A 27,609-nucleotide genomic window follows, 5' to 3' on the forward strand; every position below is an offset into this window, starting at 1 on the left:
TTAAATAACACTCACTCAAACTCACAAATATACATGCACGTGCAGGCAGACATGTGTGATCCGAACACGCACACTTTACATCTGTGAGGCCTGGCTTCTTGGCAGTCTAGGATTAAAACTGGCTCAGAGAAACATACACATCTGCACACAAACAGATGCAAAAACTGGACTCAGTGGCTGTAAATGATGATATATCATTACATTTTGATATCTTGAGTTGGACTACAAAGAAAGACCATTATGTAACACTTGCCATCACGTGCTTGTGATGCACCAGAAAGACATGTCTGAACGTGAGACACGTGGTCACAAAAGGCACTTTTTGTCAGCTGGTCTGTGGTGCATGAGGTTTTAATATGTTTTGTAGACGGCAAAGAATATATTTATAGATAAGATGATGGGAAACATTGTTTCCATAGAATAATAAGGGCGATGTACTCCCTATGCACAACTTTATTTTGGTTATATATTGCATTTATGACACAGTCCAGAAAGTTTGTTCACTGGTGAAGTCCAGTTTGATACATTCTGATTTTGTTCATGATTGTTATTTTGTTGTCATTTGTCATTGAATTAACAGGGACTTGAAGCAAAGATGGTAAAGCGACAGCTATGGTGTCCTCAAATCATTGCTATACTGAAAATTTCTGTTTTACTGACCGTCCAATATCCCTCAACTTGTGACCCTTAGAACGGCTACTTAAGGCCTGGAAAAATTCCATGTTATGTCTTAAAGTGGCCCACGAAGGTGTTTTAATGTATACTTCACAAGACAATCTTATTTTTAGGATTCTGTGATGTGAATGAGTCAAACACTTTAGATTTGTCGTAAAAACAAGCAAAAAAAGATTAAAAAAAAAAAAAGATTAAATATCAAATCTGTCAAATTAACATGTACATGTAACAGAACTATTCAAGAATCAAATGTGATGAAAAATGATCATATGAAAAATATGTATAATTACTGTAACTCTCTCTTGTACTGGGTACAGCAGACAAATCATCTAGGAGGAAGTATTGGCAAAATACTTTTTGTGTGTTAAATGCTGCCTTTCTCAAACATGCTCACTTCTGACTCAAAAGCAAACAAAAGAAAAAGGGAAATTCCTCAACCCACAGCTTCAAAAGAATAGTTCACAAGCCAGTGGTTGATGTTCATCTTTTAAATGCAATCGGGGGAATCCCAAGATGGTGAGAAAGATCCCGTCAGACCCCTAGTTTTCTTGGCAAGTGGGGTAAAAGCAGTAATAGCCAATTTTGGCTGTGTGAAGTAGGCTTGTAGTTTGAAGTAGACGTAAACATAAACTGTGTAAGCTTTTACTTACTTACTGTTTCTGAGCAAGTCTGAGATGGGATAAATGCAACCCAGTTGCTTGTCGTTTGGCTTTTGTCAATCAAAGGAACGACTGCGCTCTTGCGCTCTTACACTCTTCACTCGCTTTTGGCCTGACAGAACTTGGAGATTCCTGATCTGACGTTGCCACTATCTGTGATCAATTAATTTGTTTTTTAAAGATTAATTGACGCGTCAGAGCGCCAGAGCGCCAGAGAACCCCAGAGTAAATTGCTAACTATCTGTGAGGTGAAATCCTTTATTGTAAAATGAGTCTGATGGCAGAGAGGGTTCTTTTAAAGACTTTTATGATTTTTTATCTTCTATACTATTAGTACTACATTATCTATTCACCATATACATCCTTCTTTCTTAGTTGCAATTACTGCAATTCATTTCTGAAAGTAAAAGCAGTAAATGTGGATAACCTTCAACCAGGAAGACGCATTAATACTTGTATGACAGAGTCCTGAGGAGGGTGGTCTGAGGGGCAGCAGTTGGATGCTATTGGGGATGTGTTGACTTTGGGTTAGGTGGCTAACAATGACTTAATGACAGTGTTTGAGTAGCCTTACCATAATAACAGCTTATCCATTACACAAACACATATTTTAACACATGTATTTTACAAGCACTGATATTTCATGTTTTTTTATTATTGATGTTTTGTCTGGTGACAGGGTTCATGCACATAATTAAGATGCTGGATAAAATGACATTTTTGAACATGACCAATCAGATTTCACGATTAAGTGAACATAATTAACACAATTATTCATTGGGATCTTAGAGAGCATGTAAACAAGCTTAGTGTGAATCAAATAATGAAACAAAGAAGGAGAGGGTTTTTGGAGATCAACGGCAGGGTTGGTGGGGACACACCACAATGAGCAGAAAAGAGGAGGGCAGAAAGCTTGGAGAAAAGCCAACCCTTATTTTCTACAAAATTAGAGTGAGATGGAGAAAGAAAGTGAGAAAAAAGTAGAGATGTTGAGCTGAGGGGAGTGGGTGTGACTTGTTCTTTCTGTCCCCTCCCTCCATCACAGAGGTATAGATGGTGCAGGAGCAGCCTGCAGCATCCACATCCTGCAGCCCAGTCTAGTGAGCTGCAACAGTCCCGAGAGCCGACAGCTCAGAGAAGTTCAGCCACTCAGGAAGCATCCAGCCTGATATCTGCATCTACAGCACACAGTTCTCTGAAACAAGGACACAGACAGCGTGCACCTCCGTGACTCGCCCCTCATTCTGAGATCACTGAGCTCATTCAGGCTGCAACAAGTCAACACACCTGACACTGATAAGGATGCAGCAGCACTCACGCAGCTTTTTGGTCCTTCTCCTCATAGCTTTCATCGCTGGGATAGGCTTTTCTGGTCCCTCGACTTCCCACAGGAGCAGAGGTGGGTGATATCTACTACTGAGACATTTGTATGTGTTGCACCACTTTCTAAGATCCATGTGAGTGGGAATTAGTGTATCTTTGTCTTTGATAAACTGGCTTTGATAGTCTGATGACTTATTCATGGTCTTTAATTGCCATTAGCCAAAGCATGCTGGGACAGGTTTGGACAATATTTCATTGTGAGGAAAATTAACAACTTTGTTATTATACTTAAACAACCCTGTACTGCAAGTATAGTGTATGATGGGAGCATCTAAAATGTTACTTCTAAGATAAATAAAAAAGCTCCTCATAAGACCAGAGATCCCAAAACCAAAGACAGAACATAACTTGCCAAATTAAGCTCCAAGATTTGAGCTCAGTTTTGTTGCTCACATAATTATTCAGTTATGTCCTACCTTACTGTTAACACGATTGTCAAATTTCCTCTCCCCAAAAACTATTCAAATTCTGCACTTTGCTTTGGTACAGAAGAGTTCATCCCAACTGTTGATCTTATATTGGATCCTATTCAAGTTTCTTTTTCAAGAGCCAAAACAGAAAACTTTAATATGTGAATGTATAATATATATTGAATATGTGTCAATGTACGAGTTTATGTTGTTGATTAGTTATTTATTAACTATTTTATACAAAATGGTTGCTTCTTAGTTGGCCTCTCCCCAAACAAAGCAACTTAATGTATTGATGTCTTTTGAATCTGTAAAATGCTGCTGAAGAGGGAAATCAGCCTTCCTCCCGAGAGTCATTGGGCAGGTGTCCAATTCACCTGATTATGAGGACACTTTTTTCTTTTTTAGTAATACCTGTGCTTCATCCACATTTCCATGAAATGAGGCGAGCAGCCAAAATGAAATGGGCCAGTCATTTTCTCAAAGGGTTTAAAGAAAGTGTTTCCAGGTTGGGGGTCAAGGGTTAGACTTGTAAGACAACCTGATTGGGTGGTTTTCCTGGAACTGTTCCCACAATAGCTGATGATCTGAAGAATTTGCACCGTTCCTTATTGCTTTTATATGCTGCCTCGGGCCAAAGAGTTTCTTTCCTTGGTACAAATAATCTTCATGAAAACTCTTCATAGTCAAACATGAATGTCCAAAAATATGTCCAAAATCTTACTAAAATCCCACCAAAGAAATTGAGAAAATTGCTGCAGTGTCTTTAAATGAACATCTGTGAAGCCACTTTAAGTTGCTGTGTGGATTTCTTTTTTCAGCAGTTAGCAGATGACTGGTCTTGGAGGTCTAAAACTCATTAGCCTTGAGGCAGTTTTCTTTTCCAACATACCTCAGAGGAAACCATAAAACACACACTCTTTAATAAGTAGTTTACAGCATATTGAACCTCCTCTGTCTGATTGGGATTCTTGAAACATTCTTGGAGAGCAGAAAAAGTTTCCACAAATGTTTTCCATATTGTCTCATTGTCCCACTACTGTAGTGTGTCATTTCACACACAAATACACACTGAAGCCTGCTTTCCATTTTCTGACTCTTTGTTTCACAGTAATTTTCTAAGGTAAACTCAAGTGCCCTTTGAAGACTCTGATGGTAATAAAAGTGATTCGATGTTATGTGGTGCAAAGACCTACTCCCAGTGCTGGCAGAAGTTGGCTTGCAGACAAATCTCAGTGTGCAGCTTTGGCAGCTAGATGAAAGGAGCTTTCTGCGTTTTTGCTTTGGGACTAGGGTTACATTTCTGTATCTGTTCCTCTTGGATTAAGAGGAAAGCAGTGTATTTACTGCTCTGTCATTGCACTTCCTAACGCTTTAATTCTCATTAATATGTTTGTGCTTTTGGACATGTTTTCCATTTGCATGTTAATGAATCACTTGTAAAACAAGCCTTTTTTTTTTCACCACTAACTCACATGACAGAATCATATGGTCTACAAAGTACAGCTGTGCCAGACTAAACATGGCATTGTGCCATCTACAGATTAATTTGAAGGGAAAAAAGCAGGACAGAAGAAAATAGAGGACCTGAATGATGAACATGAAAAGGCTTAGTGAAGGAGGTGAAGGACGGGATGGAGCAGCGCCACAGGGAAAAGAGGAAACAGCTGTTGCTTGCAGTTGAATCTGACAGGGGGGGGTGATATAGTGTTAAAGTGGACAGACCTGCATGGAAAGAGAGAAGGCGCATTGGGTAAAATATGGAAGTTTCTGCTGCTTGCTTGGCTGCAAGGTGAAACCTGCAGTAAGCCGCAGAGTTTTGTTTGCTCTGGAGGGGGATGTGATCAGACACTCCTGCTGAGTTATAGGAGATACTCTCTGGACTGTTATACTGATCTGAAGTTACTCCCATAAGAGCTTATATAGGTTAGTTCAGCTGTCACCAGTTAACATATTTCAAACCCTAGCTTCTTCATGCATGAGGCACTGAGAGATTTTTACACTTAATTGCCTTAAATGAAGGTGACTGCTATACTAAACTGCACTATAAAACATTTTCAATTTCAATCCTGAAAGTGAGGAGGTGGAGAGAAGAGGGAGGCCAAGTCTCCTCTCCACCTCCTCACTTTCAGGATTGAAATCTCAGAGGCCAGAATACTGCACACCAGAGCGGCATAAAATGTCCCCAAGCAGTGTATCTATCCACTGTACGTACAGTCAGAGTGTCACCTGCAGCTGAGATGTTGTGGCAATAAGAAATCCTATTTCACATTTAGTATTTTGTGCTCAGCAGTGATCTTCAGGTCCAGACAAATATGACTTTCCATCCATCAAAACAGACTTTCTAAAAGCGGGGGAAAAGGTCGTGGCTACAAAACAAACTCCAACAGCAAAATTTTCAACCTTCGCATCAGGCATTCATGAGACATTTGCTCACACATCAGCTGGAGTGGATAAGTCCTGTGTTGAGCTCGGTCTGTTTCATTTCAGAGCATCTATTTCAAGCTCTCCTCACATGAACCAACAGAGCAGAGAGACAGAAGAGCAGAGACAGAAGAGAAAGCTGGTGGAAATCTGTGACAGTAAATCAAGGCGTTCTAAAGCCAAAACTGCTCATACTGGAGGGATTTGAGATTTACTTTCAAATGCCAAAAACACAAAAATATCATGTTGCGATACAGCTGAAAGTAAATAGAGTTGAACTGACAACCTCATTAACCTTCTGCCTTTTGTGGACGATAATTCATCACTGCTGATGGTTCAAGATAGCTGCTTTACAGAGCCAGATTCAGCATCCTGTTTGATGGTATTTTTCTTTTTCTGCCCCACAGGAATACATTCTTCTGAAGTTAATCCAAACTAGGATGATTAGAATGAATGTTTAATAAATGATGTGGCATTGTTAAGAGGAAAATCTGACAAGTTTATTGCCTGACTGCCAAGTGTTCAGTGATGAATTGTCTTTACTCTTTGTGAATTCTCAAGCAAAGTAGCTGCTTATAACAGGTTGGTTTAACTGAGGGACCCTCCCCACATGTGTTGTACTTTATAATATATACTTCCTTGGAAAGAATGATTTAGTTATATTACAGTATGGACCTGTTCAGTTATCCATTCATAGTTATGAAGGGTGAGTTTAGGGATTTCATTACTCTTAAGTTAGTTGCCTTTTGTTGATGCTGTATATCTCCAGTGAGCTCATGTGTATGACAGGGTCAGACAACAATGGAGCTGTCTTTTTACAGTCGATTTACAGTCAGACGTCGACAACACGGACACACACAACACAACTTAGCAGCTTAGCAGTTTTTTGTCTTGGTTGCTAAATGTCAGTTATTTTCCTTTGTGCTGTAGCTGACTGACTGCCAGGACACTGGATTCATTCCTAAAACTTTTTTAATTTTTGGTTTGGAAATACTGATAAGCCTGAACAGTCTCTAAGTAGTGTATAGGCCAAATGGCAGGACTGTGGACAGGTTGTCATGGGGCAGATCCAGTGTTTGCTTGTACTGGATATGAAACATGCTGCCAGAAGTTTCCTAATGCTTCATGCATTTTGAGCCCATCTCCCTTAGAGCCAATCCCTCTAGTGTTTTAACGGAAATATTGATGGGAGAAATGAAACAAATGCAGTTTTGATAGGAAACACATAGCTGGAAAAGCTCAAGGGTGTTTTTCAAATCCAGGGCTTCCCCCTCTTTCAGTGTCAGTGTCTATTTTGGCATCTGTCAGCTTCTGGCAATATTGCTAAAGCAAAGTTCCACTATTTCATTTAGCGCTGAAATATGAGCCAAGGGCATGTGCTGTGGAGAGCACATAGCAAATTCAGGCAAAAAGTCCATTATTATATGGCTTGTAGACTATGAGGGTTAGACGTTTTAGGCCCTGTAGATTGAGTTAGATTTTCGCTACAAAATAGAACGGATAGAAACAGAGATGCATATGCAATTACCAAAACAGGCTCAATTTTATAAATCTAAGTCCACTTCGGTGTGCAACAAGCAGCAGACAACAGTCATAACTCACTCTTCGTGTCCACAGGCAACATGACAGACGCAAGTAATGGAAGTGCTTATTGGCGATGTCTTTCTGCCACTCCCCCTGTATCTGAGTTTCTCTGACTCTGAAAAACTCCAGGATCTGTTTTAATTTAACTTATCAAAACATTCACGCAACGTGTGTTTGCTAACATTTACACCATCAACCTAAAATTCTGATGGTCTCCTTCATGCCATCAAAACTGCTCTGACCAATCAGGGCATTGACGTGGCTACTCTTGTGGTGACTGGGATTTGGACATTGGGAGTGGATCCTCTGGGTCCTGCTGGTGTTGGGGTGTGGTCTCAGTGGGCTGGGCTCATTCCGGCGTATCCTGCAGGTACTTGATAAGATTGGAATATGGAGTGTTTGGATGCCTGGTTAATGCCTTAGGCTATTTTTTTGCTTGTTTAGTTATTTGTTCCTTGTGGTGTGGCAGAGTGCATTGTCCAATATGGGAAGGTCACTGTCTTTGTGGATTTTTGTTTCACCTGACGTGAATCGCAGAAATCTTTAGTTGAGTGGCACATGCCAAAGGAACATTCAAGTGTATGCCAGGATGAGAAAATTTCCCAACAGAGCATTGGATTGTAATGAAATGATCAGTGATATTTCCTTTACCTGTCAGCGATTTAAATGTTGTGGTTGAATGCATTCTGATTTTCTAACAGAAAAAGTACTCGAGAAGAAAATAGCTCTGTTTTTGAGCTGATCAATTTAGGACACAGTTACGTTTTTCAGGTTTCAGTTCTTCGTCTCAGTGTTCCTGCATAACCCATCACCATATGTGAGCTGAGAAGGGAAATGGAAAATAGTCCCAAAAATGAAAACTTTGCATTCTTGCTAATGAAGATGAAGTCTCTACTTTCATTTTTTTTTCCAATAGGATTTTTGGTTCGAGTGGCTTCAATTTGAAGTAACAGTCGATGAGTGACAATTAAGCTAAATACCGTGATGCTGTGTTACTCTGTGCAGTTATTTTTCATTTGCGGCAACACATAAAAACAGCAAAAATCATGTCTATCATTGTTGATACACAAATACACTTACAAATACAAAGATATGGTCCTTTGTGTCGTTATGCTTGCTGTTTATTCCACTGCCACTGAGTTATATTTCTTTCTGTTTTTGCATTGAATTGTGCTGAGTGGCTCTCGGACAACATCTCAGACCAAGTCAAGTTTTATGTGTTGTCTTGACCTGTGAAAACAAGCTCATTTGTAACCTCTCTTGGTTTACTGTGACCCTCCCTCTGCTGCATGTTATCATCTGACATCTGTCCCTGGGCTCTGCTGATTTGGACTGTGTTCTGCAGAAGTCACTTTCAGTGGAACAATGATGTTATCATGTGGAGTTTATGAGTTATCTCCAATTTTTTTTCTTGTTTAATCAACACAAGCTTTGCGCTTTTTTGCTTTTTTGCTTTTTTGTTTTGAAGACAAAGTTTTTGTTATGTTCTTAAAAAGCTCATCTTGAGAAAGGACAAATATCTTGCAATAACACCACTATTTATAATATTGAGATAGAAATAGCATATTTTTTACCATTCTTTTTTGCAGGTTTAGTGATCTTTTTGTGTTATGCAAATTTTTTGTGACATGTTGTAACCGTGCAATTTCCCGTTCATTTTTTATCACAGAATCCACCATTTAAACTATGTATCTCATGTATATTTTTCATGAAGAAGCAAAGGTGAGCTCTATTTCACATCAGTAGAAGCTCTGAGGCTTCTCTTATTGTGAAGCTCGAAGTAGTGTAGTCCTCCTTTTACCATATTAGAATTTGTAATTAATGCTGCAATGCTCTCAGAATTCATTAACAAGAATGTAAATGAAAATGTATGAATGATATATGCATTAATGGTGTCCCCTCCTAACTCCTCAGTGAGGCGCCAGAACATGAAAGTCCGCATAAGCGCCACCGGAGACACCATAGTGATGAAGTTTCTGCGTCCCAACACTGACACCAAGCTTGAAGGCTACATCCTGGGTTACGGCAGCAGCATGTTCTCCAAACAGTTCATCCAGCTGCCAGAGAACAATGGACAACCGTATGAGACTGAGTTTGGTGAGATAGGCTGATGTTTCTCCATGAAGACAAAGAGTTGTGATGTACATGTGAAATGTATATGGTTCATATTAGTGGCTGCTCAAAAGGTTTGAGTGTGTCTGTGGGGGCTCAGAGGACATTAACACCCAACCCAACCTCTGTTTTTAGATGCTGAGCCCAAATACCTCATAGCTGTCCAGCCTATCCCAACCAATGAGGTGAAAAAGCAGTGTGCAGGTATATCTCAAAAGTAATGATGAATGCGCTTTTCGGGCAAGGACTATAAGTAAGTTGGATATCAAAGTAATATACACCGATTTTCAGGTAAAGTGGAACTGGAGAAGCCGCTACACTTGGTCATTGGATCGGTGACACCTACCTCAGTTCTCCTGTCTTGGGGAACGCTGCTGAAAACCCCTTATGAAGGCAATGTCATGAACGACTGTCTAGAAGATGGGTAAGCCTAAATATTCATCCTTTTCAAAACTTGGATTGTCATTGCATAGAGCAGATATTTTCAAGTCAGAATTTAAGAACATAACCATCTACTGGTAGCGCTCCTTCCGCCCACTCCCTCCTAAGCCTCTCCCACCAAATGAATACTCGCACAGACGTACACTTCATATGTACCAAGAACAAACTGTTACCAGATGGACTCCTACTAAGGTCCACTGGGGAAAGATTCAGCTGCTTTCCTCATTCACTTGGCAGTCCTATTGTTAGTCTTTAGTTTGCTCACCTGAGCTGGTTTATCTACAGTTTCAAAGAAAACAGCCAGAAGAGTTGGAAAAGTTTTCTCTCCGTACAATAGAGAAATTGACGTCATGTGTATCTGTTTGTTTGGACACCATTTTGCATTCTTGCTTGCACTGAGTATGTCTTTTGTATGTACAGCCCCTAAATGTTACCTTTAAGATAGTGTTTCTCCACTAAAATTGTAAAATCCTAACTTAATTCATTTTGAATGCTCATAACCAAATGTTAAACATATCTGTCCACTGCAAGTTTAAAAAAAAGATTTTTAATGAGTTTCAATATCAGAGCACATAATTATTCTGTATCGTGACTAAAAAAAATCCCCTACATAAGACTCCATAAAAGTGACATTTTAGAAAGTTTTAGAATTTGTTTACTTATACATCAGCCAAAAATTAGGGTCGAACTATGCGAGGGATCTGATTTCAATCTGATTACCAGCTTGTTATTCGCAGACCTCTGATTCACCGATGGGATCTTCTTTCTTTCTTTTCTTGACCATTTTTTTTAGCCAACCAAAACAAAATCTAATCAAGTAAGAATGGTCTCAGATGGAGGTAATGGCAGAGCATACCTTACAAGATGGCTCTAATGTCCCTGCATACAATGCACTGTGACATATCGCGACACTCAAAAATACCTTGGACTAGGTATCAAGATCCTGATGCCTTTTTTTGTCCTTTTAGTTTTAGTTACTTCCTCACATGTGCGTCTTATTGCACACAGGGTTTACTGTTACTGTTTATGTTTTTTTCTGCTCTGTCTTGGGCTCAGACACTACATGGTGCGTTATCGTGAGAAGAACAGGAAGTGGAACTACCAGACCTGCCCAACAAGTGATACAGTCATTGACAAACTGAAGCCAAACACAGTCTACGAGTTCGGTGTTCAGCCTAATTCTAAAGATGGTTCTGGGGTGTGGAGCAAGCCGGTCGTTCACAACATCAGCATGGCAAGCATAGAAGGTATGTTTGATTTATCTGTGATGCCAAAGTACTACTTGTTATGGCTGCTGTGAATGTAGAATAGTGCGGACTGACAGGGTGCACGACAGGGCAACAGAGTGACTTTAAAGTCCCACTATTAAATCTGTGTCTCTGTTCCTTAAAATTGTGCATTTCAAAGTTACCCCTTGTGGCCTGAATGGACTTAGTACCTACAGACAATAATGGAAACCAGAGGACCACAGAAATGTAAAATAAATCATTCAATAAATAAATTAAAAAACGTAAATGCAGTAGTGTGTGCTTTGTGCATTTTTGGCAATGTCAAACAGTGCCAGTCTCTCTTGAGTCATGATTATCTGTTGGTCTTCAGTTACTTCACTCCACGTGGCCATGTTTCAGTGTAAGTTGCTTGTTTTGGAGAAATGAAGATGAAAACTGGGAGGAAATTGTGCATGATATGTTAAATTCAACCTTTAGCTTTGTGTCATCATTCTCGTGCACGCATTCGCTTTGCTGAACAGTCAATCAGAGTGAGGTTTTTCACTGACAAAGGCGATTGTACAAGTTGAATCAGCTGAGAAAATACACTGATGGAGTCCTGTGATCGTACTAGACGCACCAGAAGCACAAGAGAGACATACATTCACAGATGCTCCAGACGTGCCTGATGGCCGATTGTCGATTTGACGTGTAAGGGCCCTTACTTGCACTAGCTTCTCATTTCATAGGTTCCTCACAACTGTCAGCCTCTCCAAAGTAGTCAGGATTGGTTACTCCACACTTCTATGAGGACCATGCAGGTGGTCTGACCTTGCCTTTCCAGGACTGTTGGTGGTGCTCTGCAGATTTGCAGCAGAACTATCAAGCCATAGCCTTCATGGCTATTTTTCCCCATAAAATGTCTTGTAACACAAGACTAGTTAAAAACAACTTATTGGCATAATAACAAAGTTTGGAAAAACTATTAGCAGAGGGAGATTTAAGCAAAGGCCCTCAGGATTAGCAATAATTTGTGCTACAACTGTGCTTAAAGGAAAAAAAGGGTAAAATTTGGACAGAAATTCTGTTATTTGGAATATTTGTGCTGTACAAGTGACAATAAGTGTGTGTTCAGTATGATTTATATCCTTTAATAATGACAAGTGTTTGAAATGTAGTTTGACTTTATTGTTTTACCCTCTGGTTTGTCCCATTAATTTCTAAACAGTTTTTTTTTTTTGTGATTCCAGAGAGGGTCGTCAGGAAAATCTATAAACGACCTGTCAACTCTGGGGTATGTAATAAATTCACTAAATATCCAAACAGTTTTATAGATTTTTCTTTAATCTAGCTTTTGTGGAACCAACATGGTGATATATAGTTATGATAGTAATAATAATTCATATACTGTGTTACTTTTTTGAGTGGTTAAACTTCAGTTACACCTTTTCTCTTAAAGAAAAAAAAGAATGAAAAAGGTAACTGTGTGGGCATTTGGCACAGATCATCTCTTTCGGAGTCCTTGTTGTTCATCTAAGTGAACTCATGCGGTTCTCAGGGTTGCCTCAATAATTTTCCATTCAACTGCTGAATGGAAACGGCATCAGTGCAGCCAGGACTAGCCGAGCCAAAGGGAGCAGTCTGTAGCAAGCTAACTTCTGGAGTATCCAAATGGCAGATGAGTTGGAAGGACAGGGGAAGAAGTATGACAATAAGACAGTGGAGAGAAGAAAGGTGGCACCCATTTTCTGTCACATGATTGAACCTATAAAACATCCTTCCATGGGGAAACTACCAAACAAGCTTCTCACAAGAGACTTTTTTAGTTCTATAATACAGAGAAAGGGTTGTCAGATGAGAAATATTTCCATTCTGGCGTGTCCTGATCGTTACACACTAAGGACCACTTCTCCTTGTCTTCTTGTCTTTTACCCTTTAGAAACCCTCCACACCAGGTCTTCACTCGTTCCCCTTTTCTCCTCAACATGGTAAGCCAATAGAGACACACAGCTGTTGTTTTAATCCACTGAACCATATCTGACACAGCAGAAGATGAGTTTTTAACAATGTACTATTATTTATTGCTGAAATGTCTATTTCAGACTTACTCACTGACCCTTGTTTTAAGACTCAGCACTGAAATTTTTTTAACTAGAGATGTGATTTATCATAAAGCAGATGGGACTTCATCGTGTCCACTCAAAGTTTTCCATGCTGACTTATTGCCACGACCAAATACAGTAAAGCTGTTTTAACAATGTGTTACTGATGTCAGGTTTAGCAAGAAATATCATATTCATCTATTAAATATTTGTTGATACAACATTAGAGTATGGAGGGCTGTGCACTGATGTGCAGTGAGTGATGTACAAAAGTTTTCTGCTTTCAATGGAATAGCAACAGACAGTAACCAGCTGTTGAATATAGCGCAGCATTTAGAAAAGAGTGAGCACTGCACAGGCAAATACATATATTTACGGGTAAGACTAATTTCAAAGAAGATAATAGGTCAACATTGCATTTACAGCGGTTTTCTGCTGCCGAAATATGCTTGTACTTTTCAAATCTTAACCCAACTGGAGCTTTGGTAAAAAGTTTGAATGTTGTATGAAATACACGGTTACAGTTTTACAAAAAATTTTTGCTGATGTTTGACTACTGATACTGATACTTAACTCAAAGGTATGTGACACGGTTTCCTCCAAGACACTTTTTCTTGTTGTGAAATGGTTGCGTGTGACATCACTAATGATAACTCATTTTTCAGGACTCTTAATTCACCAAATGTCTGACTAATTTCTTTTTTGTCCCTGTTAGTTCCCCAAAACAGGACCCGGGGCAGACAGCCCATCCCCCGGAACATAGTCCCACAAACAACTCTTGGTAAACATTAAACTGACCTAAAACTGAGTTTAGGGCTCAAACAGAACTCTGGACTTTGTATGTGACAATTCTGTCCAGTTGGGAATCTAAACTTATTGTTTGTTATTCATACAGGGCTTACAGTAATACATTTTTTCTCAGGTCTACTAACCTACACTGTATTTCTCAGCTCCTAGCACAGCTGCTAGACAGGAATTTCTGCCGACCCTCGGACCCAAACTGCCTGTGGCCAACAAAAAACAGCCAATCGGTAAACAGCAAATCCAGGTTCTTTCCTAGAATATTTCATGGCTTTGAATCCAGCTGTAGTTATTCATAGGAGTGATAGACTGTAATGGAGTGGCTTTGAGGCTTTTTTGAGTTTTTTTTTTTCCCCTGATAGCTGCATAGCGAGAGTACAGTAGCTAAACCTTCCCTGTGGAACCAAGATGATGGTAATGCAGGTGAAATAGGTGGCCTTAGATGGCAAAACAAGCCCTCTGAGATATTCTTGATGATGCTCTTAAGTTTCTGCTGTTTTTACAGTTATTTTCCATTGACCGATTTGCGTTGTGTTTTTAGAAGTTAGCTGGGCAAGTGTACAGGCCAAACGTACTACAGAAGATTGTACCCTAGCAGTGGCTTTTAGCAAACACAGATAATAGTTGAGTGCTGCTCAGTTAAAAAGAGCATTTCAGTCATATCTGAAATCATACACCTAAATGTATTCCTACTTTTTCCTCTTTTTGTCGTTTATTTTAATCTATGATGCCACTTTTTCAGGATTTGCTGGATGATTGATTTTATTTCCATTTTTGCTGATTATTAATCTTTGCTTTCAGTGCAGTGCGAGCCAGTGTTTGAATTCTACATCACAAAAATGCTTTAAACAGATGTTTCCTTCTCTCCAGCAGGAGCTTAAGCAGAATATATCTTATTTCCTTTTCTTTCTGTCTGCACTACATTGTCCCTCCGTGTCCTCCTTCCCTTACATCTATAAATCTAAGAGTTAGAAATGCAATTTATTGAAGCTTTACATAAGACCAAATAACGATTTGCGAAGAAAAGATATAAAGGCGTTGTTATCACAGAGAGAAGTAGCTCTGTCTCTCTGTATCTTACTTTGTGTTGCTCAGTTCTATGTTGAGGCAGCCTTTTTGTTTATCCCCCGTTTGTTTTTGACCAGCTCTCTGCTGCACGCTATTTGTACACTATGTGTCAATGTTAACGTGAGCACGGTGACTTAAAATTCAACATTTAGTGTTGCTTTGTGGGAAACTTTCCAGTGGTTAACTTTTACTATTCAATATATAAAGTATATTTGTTCAATATCAAGAGAGCAGTTCCAGGAGGTTTTTGACAATGTCAGTTTCATGCTGATTAGTAATAAGAAGTTAACACTTAAACTAGAGTTAAACAATGGCTAACCATGACTGATGACTGTGTATTCTGTGAGAAAGAATTTAGATAAAGTAGCCCCCAGCAAAGAAGGTAAAGAAGGTAATTTCAGAATTTTAGATATTTTGTGGGTCTAAGGTTGACTAAGAATACCAAATCCCTTGAATTGCATGTTGTCTTTCGTTTGCTTTCCTGCCTTGCAGTTTTCTTTTTTCCCCTTACCTACCTACCTACCTACCTCATTTTTCTTCTTTCATCCTCTGAATAAGGTGAACATCTGACAAGACTGAACAACCAATTTAGAATGGTCCAGCGACTATTAAACCCTCATGTGTCACAGCCTCTCAGAGGCATAGCCAATGGGTTTGGATGGCCATCAATCACAGGCCTCCTGGCCATCATGGCCGAATCTGTGTGTAGTAACACGGCTGTTACACTGCAAATAGCTCCATATGGTCTGACTCCCTTTGAAATTGGACCTGTTCTATCAGACTAATTCCAGATAGAGATTATTGTACTGCCTCTGCTTCAGTTGAAGTTTTGACATATGAGTTGTGAGGTCAATAGCTGTTGGCACGTTTTTCTTTGCGCTGTTCCCATGAATGTTTTGCTTTTATAATTTTCTAGATGATATAAAAACTAAGCACTTTGCTTTATTTCTTTTTATAAATCAATCCTTTTTATTATTGTGGCTTCATGGCCATATTTTTTCTCTCTCACAAAACCCAGGAGGAGGAGAGCTCTCCAGATCCATTTTGCCTCCTTTTATGGAGGTCCCTTTAACTCCCAAGCCTCTGACTCCCAAGTTCCATCCTCAAGTACACATAACAGCCACAGTGGCACCAGCGCCAGTATATCTAGAAAAACATGGAGGGCATTCGCAAAAAAAGCCCCAGACTCATCTTCGTACACAGCCTCAGTCAAACTCCAAGCACCAAGAGCAATATCAAGCTCCACAGACAAAGCCCCAGCCCCTACAACCTCCACCACAGCTCCACAGGCAAAGTATACAACAACTGCACACAACATCCCAGCCAGAACTCAACACCAAACCACAAACCCAAGCAATATCCCAGTCCACACAGCACACCCACCTCCTGTCAAAACTTAAATCGACACAACTTCACCAATCACATCCTCAAACCACCCCACTATTCCAATCTACACCAAAGCCTCAACCAATACCTCAGACCATACATCAGGTCTTACTTCCAGCACAACTTCAACTAAAGACCTACAAAGAGCCTCCAGCACAAATTCAGCCAGTTCCTCAGCCCACACCTTTGTTTCAAGATCAAACCACAAGGCCAACACCTCAGCACATATCCCATATGCAAGAGGCACCACGAAAGTTTCACCCCAAACCCCAACCTCAAACACAATATCAGCCAAAGACACCACAAACACAGCCCCAGATCACCCAGAAAAAACCTGAACCAAAGATAGTCTTTGCCAATTCTGAGCCCAAAGCACAACCCAAACCCAAGAACCAGGCCGATCCTCAGCTACAGCCAAAACCAAAAAAGCTATTGAAGCCCTCAACAAACCCAATAATTAGGGAATGGAAACAATATCAGCCAAACGTTCAGCCACACCCCCAGCCGCAACCTCCACCAAAGCTCCAGTTCCAACCAGAACTTCTGCCACACCCTGAATCAAGTGCTCAACCACAACCTCGGCCTAGGCTTCGTCAACTGCCTCAGACCAGGATCCAATCTGATCGCTCCAAGGGTACCCCAAGGAAGGCAGTTCCTATGGGTAAAGACCCTACATTCTGCCATCCGCATTCCTTAATTAAACATATTTTGAATAATGTTTTAAAGGGGGCATATGAAATAATATTTTGAATGATCTGTATTCAGTTTTAAAAACTTAAATCTTTCGTCAGAAAATTGACATGGATATCATTATGGATCTTTATTGATATCACGATCACAAGAATCCTTTGGTGTAAGTGAGAGTCTAGTATGCCCCCTTTAAAAATCAAAACCATACTCATATCATCCCAGATAAATGGTCAATTTTCTTTCATACAGCTCCTAGTCCACTAGAAGAGGGCAAGCCTATACCAAGACCTGCCCTGGCCACAGAGAAGGCTGATAGTTACAATCATGGTAAACAATCACCGTAACAAGTTTGTCCCATTACCATCTCTGCTTTTTCACCAAGTCACATGGAACACAGTGCTTTCCCATCTCCATCTCCATCCTGCCAGCCTACACACCCCACCCTATCGCCGTCCCTGTCTCCATGTGTGCGTCCATTTTCAGCACAGCACACTCACCTTACCCATGCCAACTCACAACCACGGCAGTCTGGCAAGCTTTTGATCTCACTTTATGCCTCTGAGTCATTTCATCAATTGTCAACATTCCTTTCATTCTCTTTCATTGAAGAGCTTTATCATTTGTTCCATCTAGGTAAAGGTTTGAAGATCAGATGTGGATCCTCTCTAATTTTCAATTGCCTTTTTGCTCATCTAGGTACTGGTGTCGTCAGATCATCCATTGCTGAAGTCCCTCATTCTCCCATTAGCTCATCAGTTCCTACCGCAGAAAGAAATGCCACACGGCCTCGCATCCAGACTCTTCCTCATTCCACTAATGTTGGTGTCAGACCATTCTCTCCATCCAAGACAGCTACCTCCTCTCACAACTCCAACACACCTGGTGGTAATGCTTATTCCCTTTTACTAAGCAGCTACTTCCTTTTCAGCTATACATCTTCAGCAACAGAAGACAAAGTCTTGGCTTTTTTTTTAGCCACACAGTCCATGCTGAAAGGCTTTCTTCTTCCCTTGCTCTCTCCCTCTTCACCATCTCTTACAGTACATATGCTCTCTACGCTCTGCCACATGTGCTTGGTGTGCATTTTACACCTTCACCACAGGCTGCAGTGGCGTCTCCGGGGTCAGGGTCGTTAACATGATTTACGGCCCCACTTGCTGGCCAGGTGGGAAGTCTGGCCACAGCACTGAGCAGGACACCACATTTTTACACCAACCTCGCCAAGCACTGTGCAGACACTACAGTCTCCTTATTCTCTCAGTCTGTCTCTGTACCTCTTTCACTTTCAAACACACAAACTCCCTGAGGAGTTGTACAAACGACAGCAAGAAATGTAGAAAGACAAGAAATGTATGCTTTAAAGTCATGGCAGATCCATTGTGTTTATCCAGAAGATCTGTAAAAAAAGAATAGGTGCACAATCTTTTCCATCTCTGTTGACACTGGATATGAAAAAGAAAGTAACTTTACTTTACTTACACTTGTCTGATGTTGGTATCTTTGTCATAACAGACCTTTCTCTCCCTCCAACAGCCAATGGGGTGCATCATAGGGGCAATGCTCTTCATAAACCTGTGGTGTGGTCCAAAGAAAAACCTGGTAAACACAAACCAAGATAATAACCTCAGAGGCATTGTTATATACCATTGCACACGGCCACACTGATCTGTGCTTTTGTTACAATGCTCTCATGCGCTGCGATTTTGTGTCAAGTCATGGCCTTTGTTGTCTTTGTTGTTCATACAGTCGCTATAACTTATAATTGACTGAGACTGAAGCTATATATAATTATATATATAATTATATGTTATTGTGCTTGTTAGGAATGGTGAATGTGGTTTGCTACTTTTTTGGGTCAATCACATAGTTTCCATTCTGCCAGGCAGGCTCAGCTAATTAGAGTAAATTAATCTATCTTAACTGTTAACACAAAGCATGTCTGGGCCACATGTATTAATGGTGAATCTGCTCAACTTCTTATTGTTTGGAGTTGTGAAGAGAGATTGCGCTTCAGTCCCATGTCACAGCTGGTATGTGTTACTGCTGGAAACTTGGACAGTTTCAGAGGTCTTCAAGGAGTCGCAAGACTCCCTGGAAGCAGCTCTATGGAAAGTAATTCTGGTTTTGTCTGTCAGCCTGTACATCTAAGCACACATTAACTGTCTATACATTGCCATGCAAATGTCTGGGCACCCTTGGATCATCCCCCATGCATTAAACATTTGTGGTCTTTGAGTTTTTGATCATCTTCTGGTCAGGGGCTTCTTCAGGTAGTGTGTTGTTGATTTTTGAGGTGGGTTTAGGATAATTATCTTGTACTAGAAGTCATTCTCTTCGAGTCTTTAAGCCTTTTTAACTGATGTTTTGATTATTTCTTCCTGTATTTGCTGATTTTCTGACAAATACAATCTCCTCAGTGAAAGCTTTGTCGCGCCTTGTGGCAGCAGTACAAGTTTAAAGCATGATTCATTTATGCTCATGCTTAACAGAGCAATTTCCCCCCTCTGCACCATTTCGAAACATACTTTTACTCACTGCAGTCAAAAGCTTATGTTTTAACTTCATAGTATCACAAGACGACAAAACTCTGTGGCAGATAGCTAGAAAAGATTTTCTTCTAATGTACCCTCCATTAGGATCATATTTGTGCAGATGTGGCTGCACAGTAGATTGTCATGAGACACTGTTATATATTTGAGAGGGAATGATATTTCCATTATTATATTAATCTGTTAACGTTCTCACTCAGGCGATGAATGTATCTGACAGAAAGCAGCACACCCACCACTTGCTGCTGTTTCTAATCTCACTATGAGCCTCTTTTAGAGGGATGGCCAAACCAAACACACCTGCTGCAGAAATGCTCTTATCATACACTATGCAGACATATTGTTGACACATATAATTGGCATCACGTCTTATTTCCTGCCCAGTCAACTATGACATCACTCATCTTAGCTGTTACTGTAGTTCTTCATGCTTCAAGCACCCTTGTGCTCTCTGTTTGTTTATCTTGTCACCGGCATTTACATTGCTGGATCAACATACAGCATGACTTTACATGAGAGCATATGTTTGCCATTAACTGACAGTTAGATCATATGTAAGTCAGAGGCACTCCTACACTGTGTTCTTTGTGTTAATCAGTGAAAGTGACTTTCAGGCAGATGTTGTCTCTGCTTGCCCTGATAACCTGAACTCTTTAGTCTTTAGTAAAAAATGTGTTAGAACCTTAAACATGGACAGTTGTTGTATCTCGTCAGCAGACCTTTAATGAATCTCCAAGATATGAAATGACAAATTGTCAGGGGAGCGTAAGCTCTGGAAACTAATCTGAATTCTTAAAGTAAGCTCTCTCAGCAACACGGGTATGAAACATGTAAAGGAAATTTCATGTGTCAAGCCTCCCAGAATTTTATGCCAGCTCCTCTAAGATACCACAACACTAATTTGGGATCATTTTTGCTCCTTTAAAAACATTAAATCATGGTAGAGCCCTTGTGTTAATAAATCAGAGTTTGACAGTTTGTAGCTTTCATTACGAAGCCCTTCAGCTCATTAGGATCCATCATCCACTTCACTAAAGCCAGTTCTTTCCTTGTGTTCACCTAAACACTTCAGAGCGGAAAAAAAGGCATTTAGTTTTCGTCTCACACGCTGGCTGTTATTTTATTGTTTTTTCTGTGTTTTAAGTCTTCTGTGGAACATTTGATGGTCAAACAGCGTCACACCCAGATAAAAATGCTGCCCTATTTTCGTGGTCTGGAGTTTACGAAGAATTTTATTCTTGTTAATTAATTATTGTTATTCTACTGGAGATTTGAGGGAAATTAGTTCAAGAACTACTATATAGTTTCAACAGCAACATTGGTTGTCATTAGTCAGAGTTTTTAGTGGTGCTCTGCCCTCCATAAAGGGACTTGCACATACAGTCTGCCTGGCTGCTTTATTGTTGCCTGTATATGTGTTTGCACACTTTTTTTCCCTGCAGCGCAAAGTATTTCTGCAGACCTCTGTGCTTCTTAATGTCTCCCCCCTCATGTATCTTCAAACTTGGCAGTCTTTCATAATTTCATTGCACTGTTAAATTAATCAACAACACTTGTTTTCAGCTTTGTATCTTTTCTCCAGTGTTGGCCATCTGTTTCTTTGTTTTGTTTGTGAATTTAACCTGAAAGAGACTCTTGTTTCCCACATTTTCCAGCTGTTCTGCACACTCCTGTTCCAAGCAACAAGAGACCCAACCTGGTGGGGAACCCAAGTGATCATGGTGAGGCCAACAGTGGTGGATGTAGATAGACTACTGCATCTCCTCATGTAAACTCTAATTCCACAGGCTGCATGCCCAGAGAAAGACTTGATTAAAAGTCCATTTTCTTTAATGCACTCATTCAGATGCACTCTTTTGTAAAATGTGATAAAATGTAAGTTTAAGGAATAGTTTGAATAGTGACTAAATTCAATCACTCTTATGCTGAGAGTTAGTAAAGATACTTAAAGTAGGTGGAAATATGAATACTTACAATTAGCATGACCTCTTAACTCTGCATTAGATGGTGGTGTCATGCCATGTGTTGAAGTTGAGTAACAGTAATATGGAAAACGAGAAACTTCTCCTCGACTGACTTGGTTTCATAGACAATGATCCGAAAATAAAAACAACATGCCAAAACTTAACCGAATATCGATTTAAAATGGCAGTTACACTGACACACTGAAGAATGGGGCAAAAAAATTCAACACAGGAACAAGATCAAGGTTTCTCGAGATAGTCTTTTACATTCATGGAATCCATATGTCCACTAAGAAAAAGCCACTGACTGACTCTTAGCATTACTATGTCTTACAGCATATAATTTGCACACATTATACACTTACTCGTGCAGTCATTGCACCTGGTCATGAATGTCCGGCAACACCTCGAATAGGTTTACAATCTATGCCTCTGTGCTTGCAGTAGCTGTTGTAGAAAGGATCTTTAATTTGAACATTTTTAATTGTGTCCTTCTCCCTGTGCTTTTATCGGGAACACAACAGAGTTGTAATACCTAGCTGGAATTTATTCAAACTGAAAACAAAAGCATTTCTGACACAAGAATGAACTTATTAGAATTTGATGCTCAAAGGACACTGCCATAATCTCAAGAATCGATATATTGATTGTAACAACACATAACACAATTGTTTATGAGGATGAAATAATGAAGTTCTAATATGTTAGACACAAAAGTAAAAGGTTCATTCTGGTCAGACTTGGATGTGAAGCACTACTGGACTGACTAATGATAATAATAATAATAATAATAATACATTTAATTTATGGGCACCTTTCACGACACTCAAGGTCACCATACAAACAGAAGACTAGAACACACCGGATGTATGTAAAGCGGTAATTTTAGATTTCACTTAGTTTTTTGTGCACATTAAATCTACTATAGATAGTAATGGGTTATAATGAAACAATTAGTGAGCTTTAAGCTGTTAGTGAGCCGTTTTCCATCTCCACTCTTAAAAAAAGTTTCAAATTAAGAGTACAAATATTTAACTGTCAGAAGAATTGAGCCTGTTTCCAAAGATAACAAAAAAAAACAACACATGGTTTTCCTCATCAATACATCTCCTTGACAATTCTTGGTTGCTTTCCTGATCTTCCCCCTGTCTTAACTCCCCCACCTTGCATTGTACATGTTCTTTTATCATCTGAATGATGCTTCCTGAACTCAATCCTCATAAGCCCTGTGAGAAAGCTATCCTTGTTTATTCAACTTCAAATTCTCATATTTTTTTCCCCACAGGATCTCAGACACAGCGCTTTCATGTTAAGCTGTATTCTCTGCATATAAAGAAGTACTTGCAACTCTACATACTTGCAAGATAGCTTTCAGTGGACTGAAAGCTATCTGCTAATATACAAAATAACACTATCTGAACATCACAGTTAATCTTTGCCGTCTTTTTGCAAATGTGGACACAAAGGAAGAGTGTTTGTATTTAAGTTAGCACATCTGGGCACCCTTGGTCTACGAGGGTAAATTCTCGGAGAACTGTATCCTTTTTAAACTGCACAAGAGATATCATTCAACAAGCAATCTCAGATCTCCCAGCAGCCAGGAAGAGGCCACTGAGTTGCTTAGTGTGGATGGCCAGAGCAGATGGATCACAACTGTGTATGACTGTGACTCAGATGACGAGGGAGAGGAACTGATCTCTTCTCCTCCTCCTGCTCTCTGTCCTCAGATAAACCCATGGACCTGAAACAAGGAGGCAAGGAGTCCATCTTGAAGCCATTCACTCTGGTCACAGCCAAACCAAAGCAAGATCACAGGCAGCAGACGACCACAGCAGTCCCAGCAGTAAACAGTACGAGCAACACAACTTTAATGCTTCTTATGAGGGAGATTAAAACTTATAGAGTGTGGATTCGCACCCTTGATGTAAAAGTATCTTCATGATTGTGAGACAATGTTTGACTGGTACAGCTTTGCTGTCTTTGCATGTACAAGATAATAAACAGGATTTGTTGGGGATGAAGCCTGCATGTGTATAGTCGTAAGAGCATGAAAGAGGGAAGAAAATTTTGAGTATCAAGAGTATGAGTGCAGGCCAGAGCAGGTGCTGGGCTGGATGGTTGGTGACATAGGCCAAAGCTGTAAAAAAAAAAAAGGACACAGAGAGCTGCCAGCTATTGCTGGCAACACACAACTAACTCCTACTCCTCCCTTTTGTTTCCTTTTAAGGCAGCCGTTTTGACATAAATGAAAACTCCTCCATTTTCAGGCCCTTGCCTGCATCAGAGGTAGACATCATGGGCAAGAAGCGCTTTGTGGGTAAGGCTTCAACAGGGCTGTTTTACATCTCCTCTTAAGCTTTGTACTGACTTTGGCAGCACTATCTAGAGTAAATGTTTGTTGTGCTTGTCTATAGCTCCCCATGTCATCTACAAGACAGATAAAAAACCAGATGAGCCCTGCTCCATCACCTCCTCTCTGGCTTACTTCCCCGATGAGGAAGCCAGTGATCAGAATGTAACTGGTCCTCCTCGCACAGCCCCGTCAAACCTTACTGTGGTTACCGTGGAGGGCTGCCCGTCCTTCGTCATTCTTGACTGGGAGAAAACCGATAATGAAACCACAGGTAAAGAGTACATGAAAATGAAAGGCTACCTGTGGTGCAAAGCCATATTTGGGATACTCCGGCCTGCCATTTGTTGTGGGTTGGTAAGCTTTGGGGCCAAATTATGCTCGAGATGTTGGTCAATCACTTCTGACAGCCTACTGCCCTTCATGTAGATGTCACCCTGTTCAAAAGAATAGAACAAACTGGCACAGTTGAAATGTGAGACTCTTCAACTGTGATTTCTCTGTCTCATTTGTCAGAGTATGAAGTTATCTCCACAACCACGGGACCAAATGGACAGGAGGTGTCCATACTGACAACCAACCAGACACACACAGCTGTTGAGAATCTCACACCAGAGAGCAGGTATGCAGCTTAAACATGGTGAAACAACTCATCCATCTACCAGCCGGTCAGGTGATCTTGGATTAGCCAGCAGGTTTACAGGCTGTTGATAATAATTCAAAGCTTAACAATGACTGTATGCTTAAACCAGTGAGTGACCACATTGTTAAGGGCTCACTGTTGATCTAATCAGGAGAAAGATATCACATGGCACAGTAGAACATTCAGCACTCTACTTTTGTTTATCTTTGGATTAACATGAACTCTGGCAGCTCATGCAATGAATCACATTTGGTTTTGCTCGCAGAAAATGGTCAGAGTGACACAAATGTTGAAGAAATTTGGGTGGAGTTGGAGTGGGTCACTGAGTTTTTAATTAGATCTCAGCATCTGGAGTCTCTCGACTCAGCAGAACCCCTCCCCCGGGAAGGGTTCGCTCGACAGGCTATAGCCAGCACATCTGAACGCAGCACGTGGAATAACCATCAACTTTGTGTATACGTGTGTGTGTGTGTGTGTATAAGTGTGAACCCATACTTAGCTGTCAAATACATTAAATATTAAGCATCTCGGGTCTGGAAATGGGTGGACTTCATATGAAAAGCTACTCAAAGTTCAGATTATGCCATTTATTTATTTTCTTCTTCATATGAATAAAACTCATTGCTGTCCACATTTATTTTCATTTCAGTTATGAATTCAAAGTGACACCAAAGAATGAGCTTGGAAGTGGACCCTCCAGTGATCCTGTGACCTTTAGCACAGAGTCAGGCAAGTTTTTCTAAACATTTGCTCTTATCGGTCATAAACCCTGACGTAATTACAATTGAAAAATTTGCCTGTTAAGGCCCCTTTTCAAAAAAAAAAAAAAAAAATCATATGGCAGCGATTAGAACTAATGGTTTTTACACTTTGTGCTAACTAAGAGTTGAGGACCCTCTCAGTTCATCAGAGGGCCTCAAAGGCTGGTTTCTAACATGTCATCCACCTGATGATAAAAACTGCTTAGAAAGCTGCTGAAGTAAGTCCCTGTGGGGATTAGATGTTGTGTTTTAACTCTCAAAATGACATTACTGTAAGGAGACTGCTTTGCTTCAACGACCTCCTGCCCTTGTGCAATCAAAGCCCAGCCTTTTGGTGCCAAATCGGCTCTGAAACCAGTCATGGTTTGTCTAGTACAATGTTTCATCACTGCGTGTGCTCATTCCAAGTTGTTTTGATGATGTTATTCATTGCAACTTTCCCTCACGTCTGCAGCGGATCCACGTGTGAGCGAGCATGCTTCGGGTAATATATGTTCTCCATATCAGATTATTCCAGCTGTTGTACGTCTTTTCATTTACACCACAGTTGTTATATTAAGGGTTTGTTTCCATTTGTTTTCGTACAGGTAAAGATGCCATCTGGACTCAGTTCCCCTTTAAATCAGATGCCTACTCTGAATGCAACGGAAAGCAGTTTGTGAAGAGGACTTGGTACCGAAAGTTTGTGGGAATTCAGCTCTGCAACTCGTTGAGATATAAGATCTACCTAAGCGACTCACTCACTGGTATTTACACACAGAAATAGCTGAACTTGAGTATATGAGAAGCTTTTTCAATAAATCTGAGAATCCCTATGCATGGTTAGCAGGAGTGCTGGTGAACCATACAAGTACGGCCTAGTGAAGAAAGGACAAAACAGAATGAATTGATCTTAAAAAGTGAACCAGCTTGTGACAGTATGAACTATCCTTTTCACAACCTCCTCTTTCCACACTTTAGGGAAGTTTTACAACATAGGAGATCAGACGGGGTATGGTGAGGACCACTGTCAGTTTGTGGACTCCTTCTTGGATGGTCGAACTGGAACTCAGATGTTGGCTGACCAGCTACCAAGTAGATCAGGTACTTTGATGAACTGTTAGCTGAGCACGGTATGCATTTCATTAGAGGAAGCTCATCTTTCCCCTGTCTGCGTACCAGGGTTCTTCAGGGCGATGAGACAGGAACCAGTCAGCTTTGGAGAGATTGGAGGAAAGTCCCATGCGACATACGTAGGCTGGTATGAGTGCGGCACGCCCATACCTGGGAAGTGGTGAGAACCCACGAGTCTACCTGGGAGGATGACTTTCTCTGTGGTGAGGAAGAAGATGAGATGCCTGCTTGGGCCTAAAGGGATGAGAGCCTTTCTTCTGGGTTACCACGGATACTGCAGATGGCTCTGTCTGTTTGAACTCTCCCAACTTTCCCAAGTGGGAACCCTTAAAGGACTATTGGGTGTCAAAAACCCTTGAGCATTTGCAACAACTTAATTTCTCTATTTATCAAAAGAAAATGTCCCACCAGATGAAAGAAGGCAGGGTTAGAGTGAACCAAAACGATGAATATACAGAGATAATCACAGAGAAAATGTTGGGAAGCTGGCTCCCAAAGTGTAATAACTTGTATGATACTATTTATCAAAGGGTCGTTAATGAATATTCTGTGTGTGCTCAGGTGTTTGAGATGAGAAAGAACAACAAAAATACTTGTTTGTCAGTGAGCACACACACACTGGTCATGACTAAACAGAAAGGTACCAATCATAGTTTCACGGTACACGGTGTCCACGTAAAACACAACTACACACAGACGAGCAGAATTGACCTTCTGCTGGCCTTAAGGGATTAGAAGTTGTTGCAGTTTGCACAGTATTAAACTTTTGTTCGTTTATGTATATGGTGTAAAAATACAGTTTTCCAGGGATCACATAGTTTAATACATTGCAGGTGAAAGAGAAAGTGGCTGTAGCCAGTTTTTTTGTACGACTGCCAAACGTTTAACCCAACGTTTTAGTGAGGCCACGTAGAAAAATGTGCGTTTTTTCAATGCTCTTGAAGAAATGCTTCATGTATAAATGCTCAAAGCAAGCTTCATTGTGGAAAAAAATCATTTGAGTTGAGCTGTTCAAAGTGTACATAGAACCTTTTGTACCCCGATCTTTCATGACTGCAGTCGTTTGATGTACCATGTATGTTGTCAGCAATAAATCTTGTTTTTATATTTACCCATTTTCTTTCTTTCATCTGACTTTTACGTGCACCAAAGCCTTCAAACTGGGGTTTATTCCCTTTAAAAGATATTTATGAATTATGAGCGAGCCGATTTCACAGTTCCATCTTTTTCTCCAGGCCCTAACTGACATTAATATAAACATCTTGGGGTTTTATTCGTTTCCAAAT

The 27,609-nt window shown here is 40.3% G+C and overlaps 1 protein-coding gene across 6 annotated transcripts; it reads left to right on the top strand.

Annotated features, from left to right (window-relative positions):
• The first annotated feature begins 2,433 nt into the window (after window positions 1–2,433).
• abi3bpa (ABI family, member 3 (NESH) binding protein a) lies at window positions 2,434–26,879 on the top strand. Of its 6 annotated transcripts, none has more exons than XM_072396666.1 (23): window positions 2,434–2,733; window positions 9,050–9,232; window positions 9,383–9,451; window positions 9,539–9,671; window positions 10,745–10,935; window positions 12,147–12,190; window positions 12,836–12,884; window positions 13,714–13,779; window positions 13,949–14,029; window positions 15,886–16,914; window positions 17,193–17,270; window positions 17,640–17,828; window positions 18,456–18,542; window positions 21,148–21,213; window positions 23,184–23,306; window positions 23,684–23,773; window positions 23,871–24,080; window positions 24,323–24,428; window positions 25,099–25,178; window positions 25,665–25,694; window positions 25,798–25,956; window positions 26,171–26,293; window positions 26,372–26,879. In XM_072396666.1, exons 1-23 carry the CDS (start codon window positions 2,637–2,639, stop codon window positions 26,485–26,487), a joined length of 3,399 nt encoding a protein of 1,132 aa, XP_072252767.1. In that variant the 5' UTR covers window positions 2,434–2,636; the 3' UTR covers window positions 26,488–26,879. The 6 variants fall into 6 exon arrangements, with proteins under 6 accessions (XP_072252767.1, XP_072252768.1, XP_072252769.1 ...); XM_072396667.1 differs by having other exon boundaries at window positions 18,477–18,542; XM_072396668.1 differs by lacking the exons at window positions 15,886–16,914; window positions 17,193–17,270.
• The last annotated feature ends 730 nt before the right edge of the window (window positions 26,880–27,609 follow it).

This window comes from Leuresthes tenuis, unplaced genomic scaffold (genome assembly GCF_036924035.1).
Source record: "Leuresthes tenuis unplaced genomic scaffold, fLeuTen1.0.hap1 SCAF_12, whole genome shotgun sequence".
In the NCBI taxonomy this organism is placed as follows: Eukaryota; Metazoa; Chordata; class Actinopteri; order Atheriniformes; family Atherinopsidae; genus Leuresthes; species Leuresthes tenuis.